At 48.2% G+C, this 11,476-nt stretch overlaps 1 protein-coding gene across 6 annotated transcripts in view; it reads left to right on the forward strand.

The window, feature by feature from the left end:
- Positions 1-11,476, forward strand: part of TNS2 (tensin 2) — a 135,156-nt gene that overhangs the window by 118,290 nt on the left and 5,390 nt on the right. For all 6 annotated transcript variants that reach the window (XM_083729146.1, XM_083729148.1, XM_083729151.1 and 3 more), the window contains 9 exons: positions 760-1,682; positions 3,542-3,628; positions 5,362-5,493; positions 7,154-7,246; positions 7,815-7,892; positions 8,618-8,695; positions 9,456-9,624; positions 9,837-9,905; positions 11,121-11,150. In XM_083729146.1, the coding sequence (XP_083585272.1) occupies positions 760-1,682; positions 3,542-3,628; positions 5,362-5,493; positions 7,154-7,246; positions 7,815-7,892; positions 8,618-8,695; positions 9,456-9,624; positions 9,837-9,905; positions 11,121-11,150 (1,659 nt within the window). The remainder of the gene's footprint in view (positions 1-759; positions 1,683-3,541; positions 3,629-5,361; positions 5,494-7,153; positions 7,247-7,814; positions 7,893-8,617; positions 8,696-9,455; positions 9,625-9,836; positions 9,906-11,120; positions 11,151-11,476) is intronic.

Genomic DNA, 11,476 nt, shown 5'->3' on the forward strand with positions numbered 1-11,476 from the left:
CACATGCACTCTAAATAAGTCTGACAGCTGTTTTGTTGACTGCTTTTTATTATTGTAGCTATTGGTCAATGGGTATTAATGTTTCTGGTTAACTCTTATTATTGCAAGCATGTCAGCAACTACTTGCCAACTCCTGATAAGTTCAGAACTGCCTCTAGGCAATGGGGCAGAAGAACTGTGCAGTCACTGAGGTGGTTGCTCAGCTGAGCCAGTAAAACAATACTGTGGGCCAGTCAATCTTGTGTGCATTATGTGAAAGGCTGTAATCCCCCCCCCCATAAGCCACCTTGACGGTCCTCACTGGGCAAAGGCAGTACCAAACTCGAATAAGGGCTTCTCCACACTCCCCTTTGCCACTTGTTTTCTTCTGTTTGCCCTGTGATTTCTAGGCATGCGTAAGAGAGGTTTTCCTTTCACCCTTCCGCTTTCCCTGGACCCCCTGCAGTTTACTACTGAATCAAAACAAACATCAATCTGCAGAAAATCTGACTGATGTTTGTTCTGACTCAGTGGAAAACATGGGAAAGTGGCAGACAAAAGAAGAACCTCTCAGACCCCTGCCGAGGGATCAGGACAAACGGAAGCGTGGATGAGCCCTAATAGTAATCTGTGGCCCTTGGATACACTTGGGTCCCTCCCACCCAACTACCAGTTTCAGCAGCTGTGGCTTTTCCCCTGCTTGCCAGCATGGACATCTTTTTCTGGGCATGCTAGATGCTATTGTCAAGATTTATTAATGATACGCTTTCTCTCTCACAGCCCTGGCACCTTCAAGCACAGCAACAGGGCCACCAGCCCCCCTGAAAACGTGCTGCGGCTAAGCCCCGAAGAGCTGGCTTCTCCTGGCTGGAAAAGAGGCCCAGAGAAGATGGCTTCTTCAAGCAGCCCCACACAGATGCTCACCCCAATGCAGGCCTTCACACACCTCCCCACTTTCCGCCCACAGGCTAATGGGACTTCTCTGAGACCAGGCCTCCAAGCACCACAGCTCTGCCCCCGCACCCACTGTTCTTCCAGCCCTCCACACATCACCCCCTCACCCACAGCCAAACATGGCGTCCCGGCAGAGGACCAGCCACACCAGAACGGTTCAGAGAGCTCTAGCCTCCAGGCCACAACAGTCTCCTGCGAATCGTCTGCTGAGGGAGCCTCACGGCCTCAGCTAAGCCCCGTCATGGAGAGACCGGCCCTAAGGAGCAGCTTACGGGTCCCTTGCTACAGCCAGCCTCCGCCCGGCTGCAGAACTGTGTCCAGTGCTCCAGCCTCACCTCAGATCCCAGCAGCCTACAACGGGCAGCTGCACTGTGAGAGAAATGAGGCCGAGGGAAGGCCCCTTCTCCGGTGCCCCAACAGCAGCCCCTCTCTCGGGCCCTACCCAATCAGTGTCCAGTCGCCAGCCCCTGGCTATGGTTTCGCAGACATGCAGGGCTCTCCAACCCCGGCCTTCCCCATTGCAACAGCCTACTACACGGGCGCCGAGAGCAGCCTCTCCGAACGGGACCCGCTCTGCGAGCCACAGCAGCCCCCGCTGCCTGAAAAGCATCACATACCGGCAGCCAGGAACTGGGAGAGGAGCTCACCGCCCGGCCGTAGCCCTGGCTCCGCTCACCATGTCACATTTGCACCTGGCGTACCTGATGGCAACACACCTGGCCCAGCTAACAGCTCTGTTCTTAGAACAGGTATTTGGTGTGGCGTTTGGCTCCATTGTCTCATGTTTAATCCCTTGCTGTGGCTTCCTAAAGGTCCACCCTCTGCTCTGCAGCTCCCTTCAGTATCTCAGTAACTAATTTGGATGGAGGACACTGAGGTGGTCCTCATTCCCTGGACTGTACCAGTTCAGGATGCAGGTGGGGACCGTGTGATTTGAATGCTCCCACCTGTGAAAAAATACCATGTGCATCAGGTTGAAGGCTATCCATCAAGCCCTCCTCATGTGTTACTCACCTGCAGGGGGTTAAGTGTGAAGTTGGCTTCTAGGCTCACTCCTGACACCATCTTTCAACAGCCATGTGTTGTGTAAAAAAAAGCCCAGTGTGTGAGCTGCTGCTTGTGTGTAGGGGCTTCACGCGGTCAGAATCAGGTGTCCCAATCACGTAGAGTAGCAGCTTTCACATTGGGTTTTCTTTCCACACAACTGCAGGCAACACATGGTTGTTGAGAGAGACTAATTCAACATCAGGAGTCAGGCTAAATTCCACATTGGTGCCTGACCTGTGAGTAACACGTAAATAGGGCTTATGAATCTTTCTCCCTGACAAGCCAACTTTCTGTGTAGAAGAGCATTTAGCCAGGCAGTCCGCACTAGCATTCTGAAATGGTTTCTGTTGTGTGGAAGGCTCCGACACTTGGTTTTTCTAACTCAGCAGTAGAGGCCTTGATCTCAAATGGTGTTGGGTGTAAAGGAGAAGCAGGCTTCCTTTTGAACCAAAGTTCCCTGGGGCTTAGCCCTGAAACCCAGGGTCCAGAATGAATAAAATATGGTACTCCAGCAACCTCAAGAATCTAGTCCATTTTCCTCATTCCATCTAAAGCTGTTGGCTGGGATTTGTTAGGCTTTAGTATTCTGTTCTGTTGATGTTTGTTTTAAATGTTATAAACTACTGTGTGAACAGAATCATAGAATCTTGGAGTTGGAAGGGACCCAGGGGTCATCTAGCCCACCCCCTGCAATGCAGGATTCTCAGCTGAAGCATCCATGACAGATGGCCATCCAACCTCTGCTTTAAAACCTCCAAGGAAGGCGAGTCCACCACCTCTCGTGGGAGTCCCTTCCACTGCTGAACAGTTCTCACTGTCAGAAAGTTTTTCCGAATGTTTAGTCAGAATCTCCTTCCTTGCAACTTGAAGCCATCGGTTTGAGTCCTACCATCCAGAGCAGGAGAAAACAAGGACCATCCCTCCTCCATGTAACAGCTCTTAAGTATTTGAAGATGGTTATCCTATCTCCTCTCAGTCTCCTCTTTTCCAGGCTAAACATACCCAGCTCCTTCAAGCGCTCCTCACAAGCCGCACACCCCATTGATTTGGGAATAATGAGGACATGAAGCTGTCTTATGCTGAATCAGGCCCTTGGCTCATCTAGCCCCATATTTTCAGCTCTGACACTCAGCAGCTGTCTGGAATCCTTACCTGTCCCCTGAGATCCTTTCGAATAGATTGAACTTGGGACTTGGGCCTGTGTTCTACCTATGACCCTTCCCCATTATAATATTGTGGTAAGAGTCACTTGGAACAGGTATGGGAAACCTGTGGCCCTCCAGGGGCTGGTGGACTCCAATTCCTATCAACCTCAGCCAGTATTACAGACGATGGTCAGGGGTGATGGGAAATGTAGTCAGGCAGCATCTGGAGGGCCAGAGGTTCCCCATTCCTGACTTAAGAATAATGTAAGTTAAGCATGTCAGACACTCTTAATGGGCTGCAAAAAATGTTTTGTGTTAGTATTAATGTTGCACGTTTTAAAAGCCATTCCTAACACTGCTGCTTGTCTGTCTTTTGTAAAGAGAGCCACACTATCTTCCATTTTCTTTTCTTCCAGATTCACAGCAAGAGAACCAGGTTAGCGTCAAATTTGTCCAAGACACATCAAAGTTCTGGTACAAGCCTCATTTGTCCCGGGATCAAGGTACACCATTCCCAAGCACTTTTGCCTAGTTTGGATAGGATCTAACAAAATCAGTATTTGACACATTCTCTAGAGCAGGCTCTCCCAACCTTGTTTTTAAAAAGCATCAAACAGCGCTTAATTCAATAACTGCTCTAGATCTCTCTTGCAATTCAGTTAATCACTGTGAAATATGTGTCTGCTTGAGTTGTGACTCTTGATGTTAACTTTGTGTTCCCCACTGGGTGATCATATTTAAAATGTCTCTGCACTGTAATAGCATATGTAATCAAGGCCATAGCTAGGGGGTGGTGAGGTGGGCCCCTGCCAGGGGCGCAGGCGAGGGGGGGCCTAAAATCGGCTGCGAAGGCCCTGTCCAGCCAGCGCTCCCTGCCCGCAGCCCAGACAGGGCAGGGAAGAGGGCGTGCTGGGCAGTGCCTGCTCTCAGCTGCCGCCCTCACCCCTTGGCCCTCCTGCCATCTGGGTTGGCTGGGCAGCCTGGCGGGGAGTTTGTGTGCGCCCCAAGCACCCCATCCTGGTTGGCTGTAAGGCGCCGGCTCTGCCTCTCCTGGACTTTGCTCAGGGTTGGGGCTGGGGAGGTCCACCAGCCTTGTCCCCTGGTGCTGCCCGGCCCACCTCACTGCCTGCACCCCTGCCTCTCCGGGCACCAGGGGAGAGTCGCCAGGTTCAAAGCCTGCCTACTCCATAGTCACTTTCTTTCTCTGTGTCTCCTTTCACACACCCTCCCTCAAAGGTGCCAACTTGAATAAAATATATGGGGGGGCAGGTAAGCACCGCCCTGTATAATTGAGATGGAGCACATGCACACTATTTGAATGGCAGTGCCCATTAACTGGGGGGCGGCATCTTCATAATATTTTAGCGGGGGGGGGGGTGAAGGAACCTTGGCCCCAAAGAGTTGGCTCCCTCCCCTTCTCCCTGTGAAAGTGGGGTGCTCCCCACTTTATGCGACTTCACTTATGCACGCAGTGGCCCGGAACGTAACCCGCGCATAAGCGGGGAGACACTGATGTACCATCACGTAGGTCAGCCTTCCCCCATCTTGGTGTCCTCTCTGTGTTTTGGCCTCCTTCAGTCAGAATTCATTACAAACGAATTCATTACAAGGTGAAGTGCATGAGGAATTGAGTGGGTGGAGGGGGGTGGAGGAGAGGCGGAAAGAAGAGCTAATTTGTCCATGGCTAAGGGGCCCTATCTGGATGGTTCTGCCAGGGGTTCAAGATCACCTATCTATGGCTCTGTATGGAGTGTATGTACAGTGGTACCTCAGGTCAAGTACTTAATTCATTCCAGAGGTCTGTTCTTAACCTGAAGCACCACTTTAGCTAATGGGGCCTCCTGCTGCTGCCGCACCGCCGGAGCACAATTTCTGTTCTCATCCTGAAGCAAAGTTCTTAACCTGAGGTACTATTTCTGGGTTAGCGGAGTCTGTAACCTGAAGCGTCTGTAACCCGAGGTACCACTGTAATAGCAAACACTTGCCTTTTTTTGTATTTGCCTGTGTTTTGGAGAAATGGTCACTGCTGCTTCCTGTCTGCTGGAGAGGAGGCAGCCATCATAACCGGCGAGTAGCAGGTGCCTTTAAAGAAGTGGGTGTCCATTTTACACAAGGAAGTACCAGGGACCCCAGTTGGTACTGGGCCTCATTCTGAAGAATAATGTAGTGTGATGGCAGAACTGCAGGCTTCTGCATACACAAGATTTGATGCTCTTACATTTTTGCTCCTGAGCAGCCATTGCCCTTCTGAAGGACAAGGAGCCTGGGACCTTCCTCATTCGGGACAGTAATTCCTTCCAGGGGGCCTACGGCCTGGCTCTGAAAGTGGCAACACCTCCACCCAACAGCATCAACCACTCCACCAAAGGTAAAAGCAACCAACCAACACTTCCTGACTTGCAGCAGTAGCTACAGCCCCATGCGAGAGAGTGCCTGCCTCCCAAGCAGTCGCTGCAGTGTTAGAAGGAAAACTCTGATCCTAAACCTACACTGCCTCGCGGGACACCTTCGGGAGAAGAAAAGGCTGCAGAGTAAACCACTACTCAAATATAGAGTTCCTAAGATGGTTGGTTGGTGTCTTGTAAGCCTCCTTCCAGCAGCTCCTACAGCCCCGGTGCCAAACATCTTGTTCTGCTTTCCTTTAAACCACATCTGTGAGGCCAAGAGGGCGGCGTCTTGTCATTTGGGCAAACCTTTCCAGCCTCCCAATACAAAGAGTGATGGGCAATTTGCCCATTCTTGTTCATTGTCCTCTCATCTGTGACTGACAAGACAAGGAGCAAAGCCTCCTCTCAGTATCGCACAATAGGAACACAGCTGCTTCTGACATTCCTGTGCCTCTTGGCCATGTCCTGGCCATGTCCAGCCAAGAAGGGAAATGCGGAGGGGTAACTGAGAAGGCTGGCAATAGATTTCCTTCCCTCCTCTGCCCATCCCTCCTCTTTAAACTACCCAATTCCTTCCTTAGCCTTTTCTCCCGTCAAGAGTGTTCTGAATTGCTGGCTCTTAATGTTTTATGTGATCTTTGTCCTCGTATTATGTCTTCTTGCTCCCCTTCATCGATAGGTTTAGTTTTTATTGTATCTGTGCTTTCTTAACTTTATGAACCCCCAGAGGATGTGGTTAACTGGAAGATACGTAAATAAGTTTCCATCCCTGGCAAATTCTCTCTTTGCTTGAGAGAGGTTGGAAGAAAAAGTATATAGGAGAGACCCTAGCAGCCATAACTGATGAGTACTCTGCTCTTCCTGAGAGCATGTTGCATAGGGAGAGGATAATAATAATAATAGTAATAATAATAATAAAAGTAATAATAATAATAATAATTGTACCCTGCCCATCTGGCTGGGTTTCCCCAGCCACTGGGCGGTTTCCAACAAAGATTAAAAATACATTAGAATGTCACATATTAAAAACTTCCCTGAACAGAGCTGCCTTCAGATGTCTTCTAAATGTTAGGTAGTTGTTTATCTCTTTGACATCTGATGGGAGGGCATTCCACAGGGCTGGCGCCACTACTGAGAAGGCCCTCTGCCTGGTTCCCTGTAGCTTTGCTTCCCGCAATGAGGGAACCGCCAGAAGGCCCTCGGCGCTGGACCTCAGTGTCCGGGCAGAATGATGGGGGTGGAGACGCTCCTTCAGGTATCCAGGGCCGAGGCCGTTTAGGAGTAGGGATGGACAGTTCACCCTATTTCTGCACGGTGTCAGTTTTGCCTGTGTTTATTCATAAAAGTCCATTCCATCCCACTTTCAGACTAATCTGTGAGTTTCATACAAAAATGTGTATGTAAGTTCATATTTCATATCCTTGTACACATTTTTAAACATATTCTGAATGTTAGAAATATGCACTTTTGAAACATATTTTGATACATTCATTGAACTGAGAACTGCATTGCAAAATTCAAAGAAGGGCAAAACCTAAAGGATAATTACATTCTGCTTCATATATTTGCTGAGGAGGTGCAAAGTAGTTAAGTTCACTTAAAAATACAAACCAACCCAAATTCTTCTCCCTCCTTCCATAGGCGATCCTGCTGAGCAGCTGGTGCGTCACTTCCTGATTGAGACGGGACCAAAGGGGGTGAAGATCAAAGGCTGCAACAACGAGCCCCATTTTGGTGAGTGACTGGGATAAAGAAAAAGAGGTGGCCATACACCTGGCACATTCTCATTTATATTTTGCAATGTAAAAAGTTACACACATACCTAAGCAGATAAGTTTTAAAGCCACCTGCTTGGAGTCTTGAAGGGTAAAGCTATCACTGGCTGCCAGCAGGATGTCTGTGTTCTGCCACAACAGTTGAAGGCAGTAAGACTTCTGAAGTCCAGTGACTGGAAGGAGCAGGAGGGCAGAGTGCTTGGGTCTTGCTTGTGGGTGTCCTACCAGCACCTGGCTGGCTACTGTCAGAACAGGATGCTGGATTAGATGGGCCCTTGGCCTGATCCAGCAGGGCTCTTTGTAATAATGTTATGATGTACCATGTGGGGCAAGTGGGTGCTACCTCCAGGAGCTCCTGATATCCTCATCTAGAAAAATTATGTTATGCTTTTGCTAGGGAGGTTAAGCAGTGCTCCAGGCTTGAGGGAGGAAGAGGGTGCTTGCTATGTGCAGGGAGGAGATACTGTCAGGAGGCTGTGCAGGAGAAGCAATGCTGTGCCCCATGACTGTTCCTCTTCTCCTTGCAGGCAGCTTGCCAGCCCTGGTGTCCCAGCACTCCATCACCCCCATCTCCTTGCCTTGCCGTCTCCGTATCCCAAGCAAAGGTAAGAAGTGTTCAGGAAGCTTTTGGGAGTCAAGAGATCTGGGTGCAGTGAGGACATAGTTTGGCTATAAATCTTGAAACAATCAAATATAATGCCTTGTATGGCAGCTTCCCCACATGAAGGCAGAAAGGGGGATGGGTGCATGTATTCCAGGCAAGTCGTCATCTCTGCTGCTTGGATTTTATCTAACTAATCTCTATTCAGAGTAGAGCCATCAAAATTAATGTACAAAACTAGCAGGTCCATTGATTTCAGTGTGTCTACTGTTAGCAGGATGCGGCCAAGTTTTCCAGCTACTGTTTCCCATGCTGGTATAAGCAGTGAGATGGCTCAGAGATAGAGCTAGGGATCAATAAATCTTTAGGTCAGATCCTGACTCTCATGAATTTACCAGGTGGTTCTTGCCACTCAGCCCCACACCCTTCATGTACCTTGCAGTTGCAAGGATTACAAGATAATAACTGCAGAGGGCTTTTCACCCTTGGAAGTACTTCGTTAAATGCTAAGGTTTATGGCAGCTTCATATTTACCACACCTGCAACCCACCTTTCTCTTGGGAAGCCCATGGCAGAAATTTAACTTTACAGCCACCCTGTAGGTTGGGACTAATCTTTACAGCTGAATGAAGTTTTGAACTTTTTTTCACCACATGCAAGCCCCACATCCTGTAACCACTGTGTGCATGTTAGACAGTGTTCTCTCTCTCTTTGCCTCCCCCTTTTCAGATCTTGTGGAGGAGAGCACAGAGCTGGCTGTTCCCACCAACATGAGCACAGCTGCTGATCTGCTGAAACAGGGAGCAGGTCAGTACCAAAGCAGAGAGGGAGGGCAGTGGGTGTTCATTTTTTTCGACCAGCAGCAGTTTAGAGAATTCCACTTCTGATATTCACAGGTGACGGGGTGCATAACCACACAGAGTGCTAAAGCCCCATGACTTACTTGCATTAGATCACCCAATGTGGGGCTCAAACCCACAGCCATGAGATTAAGAGTTCCATGCTCCAGTGGCTGCGCTATCCCAAAAAAGAAAGGTGGTATACAAATCAAAACTGAAAAATAGAAGCAACAAAACCTTGTTTTTTGTTCTTCATGGAAGTTGAGATGCACAAGAAGCTGAATATTGCACTAGATGTCAGTGTCACTCAAGTAGGAAGATATATTAGGCTATTTTTGTCACAAATAGGTAAGGAGGTCTGAAGGCATTCAGCAGCAGATTCAGCTGTGGAGTGCTAGTCAGTTTGAAAAGCTGCAAAGCAGCAAGGAGAGGATGAAATTCACAGGGGAGAAGAAGTGATTGAGGGAACGGTTGCTTAACCCTTTCCCTGCTTCCCACTTCCCACTGCAGCCTCTTCCCAGCCAAGGCTCGCTAACATCTAATTCAGACTTTGGTTTCAGCAGCGGAAAATCAAACAAGGATGAAATGGAAGGGATTCTCTTAAGTGTTTGGAAGCCTGAGCAGATGGGGAACTGAGTGGGGTCCGAGCTGTGTGGTTATGGAAGGTGCAAAGTTTTGGACAATCCATCTCTTTCTCTCTCCCCCACCTCCCCTCTTCCAAATTATAGCCTGCAGTGTGCTGTACCTGAGCTCTGTGGAAACAGAGTCCCTGACAGGCCCACAGGCTGTGGCCAAGGCAGCCACCAGCACCCTGAGCGCCACTCCTCGTGCTTCTGCCTGCGTCGTGCACTTCAAGGTGTCAGCCCAGGGCATCACGCTCACAGACAACCAGAGAAAGTGAGTCACCCTGCCTCTGCTCTAGGGGCACCAGGATACCCGTGGGCCAAGCCCCTCCTCCCCTTCTAGTATGCTGTTGTCTTCCCTGCCCATCTTGATATGTTTTGCTCTTCCCGTGTATTTTCTTCTTCCTGTTGTCATGAGAGAGACCCACAGTGGGATTTGCACCCCTCCTCCCTTCTTGATTCAGGAAAATTTCCTTCTACCCGCAGGCTCTTTTTCCGGCGCCATTATCCTGTCAGCAGCGTCACTTTCTGCAGCACAGATCCTCAAGACCGCAGGTAACCAGCAGCTTAGCCTGGCTTTGCCACAGGCTTTTGCTTAGCTTGTGCCTTACTCAGAGAACGCCAGTCTGCTGTCAGTGTTCTCTCTAGAGCCTTTACAGCTGTAGCTTTGAGGTTGTGGAGGAGCTTCTACAAAGGCTCGTCTGTGTGATCTTTCCTGGGCCTCTGGGGGAAATGTTAGCAAGCTTTAAGTTGTGTTCTAAGAAGAGGCTGTTGTGTAGAGACTATGGCTGGATCAAAAAAAAGTTTCAGGAAAATGCACTGTAAACCTCATAATGGGAAATCACATTGCTGAAAGACGGAACTCCATAGTGCCATCTGGTGTCACAGTGTTATAGCACATTTAACATTATTTTTCTTTACTGATGTCGCTGAGTCCTATATTTGTGTTTCCTACTTTGGTGGGCTCACAAGGTTCTAATTATAAGTGGTTGTGGGTTTTTGTTTGTGTGACTAATAAAATGACCACAGTTATGATAAATGAGTTTGTGCGCATGTGCAGGAGGAGGAATTGTCTGTTGTAAAGACCCCCTAGGGTGGAAAGTGCAATCACTTTGGTTGAGAACAGTGGTTGGGAGCCTTCAACCCACGAGCCGGATCAGGCCCACCAGGCCTTTTCGGGCCAAACATACCCACCTTCCCTAGGCCTGTTGTCATTGTGTTGATCGTGGTTTCTAAAGCCCTGGGGTCCAGGTATCCAAAGCAGCACCTTCTCCAAGGCCAGCCAATGTGATTCCTAACATTGGTGGAGTGGGTTTGTCTCTGCTTATGGTTCCCACTAGGATTCATGGTTCAAGATTGGATAGCAAGCCCCCCCCCCCATTCTAGAATCAGGACCTCCTGGAGTTAGGCTTGCCTTCATCATTATTTGCATTCAGCTGTCTGTTGAAGATGTCTTTCTTTACTCAGACCTTTACAGAACAAGCTTTTATTGTCTTATGCCTAACGTCAGCAAGTGATACTATGTTTTAATAATGTTGTTATTTCATAGAGATTTGGGGATTTGTAATGTGTTTTATCTACTGAAGTATTTTGTTGTTTTATCTTTTATTGTACATCACTCTGGGCTTCTTTTGGAGGAAGGGGAATTCATAAACCTAATACCTAAAAACAAATAAAGACCTCACAGGCAGTTTCTTAAATTGTGATGATGGTAAATACACTTTTTCTGATATGATATTATTCTGTCTGTCTGTCTCTCTTTAATTGCAGGTGGGCTAACCCAGATGGCACCACATCCAAGTAAGCATTGGGGGGGGGCAAAGGTCATGTGGCTAACTTTTCAAAGGTCTTGTCAGCCATTGTTTAAACATCCCTCCTGCACAAGAGAATTTGGGCAGGAATAGAGCCCCTCTCTGTGTCCCAGAGACTGGCTATTATTATTATTATTATTATTATTATTATTATTATTATTATTATTATTATTATTATTATTATTATTATTATATTGCTATTATTACTATTACTATTACTACTGCTACTATTATTATTATTATTTACAGTGTTTTACAGAGTACAAAAAAATTGTGTGGATGTTTTTTCCTCCAAAATTCTTTGGTTTTATTGTG

Source organism: Podarcis gaigeae, assembly GCF_964106915.1.
Source record: "Podarcis gaigeae genome assembly, chromosome: 2".
NCBI lineage: Eukaryota > Metazoa > Chordata > Lepidosauria > Squamata > Lacertidae > Podarcis > Podarcis gaigeae.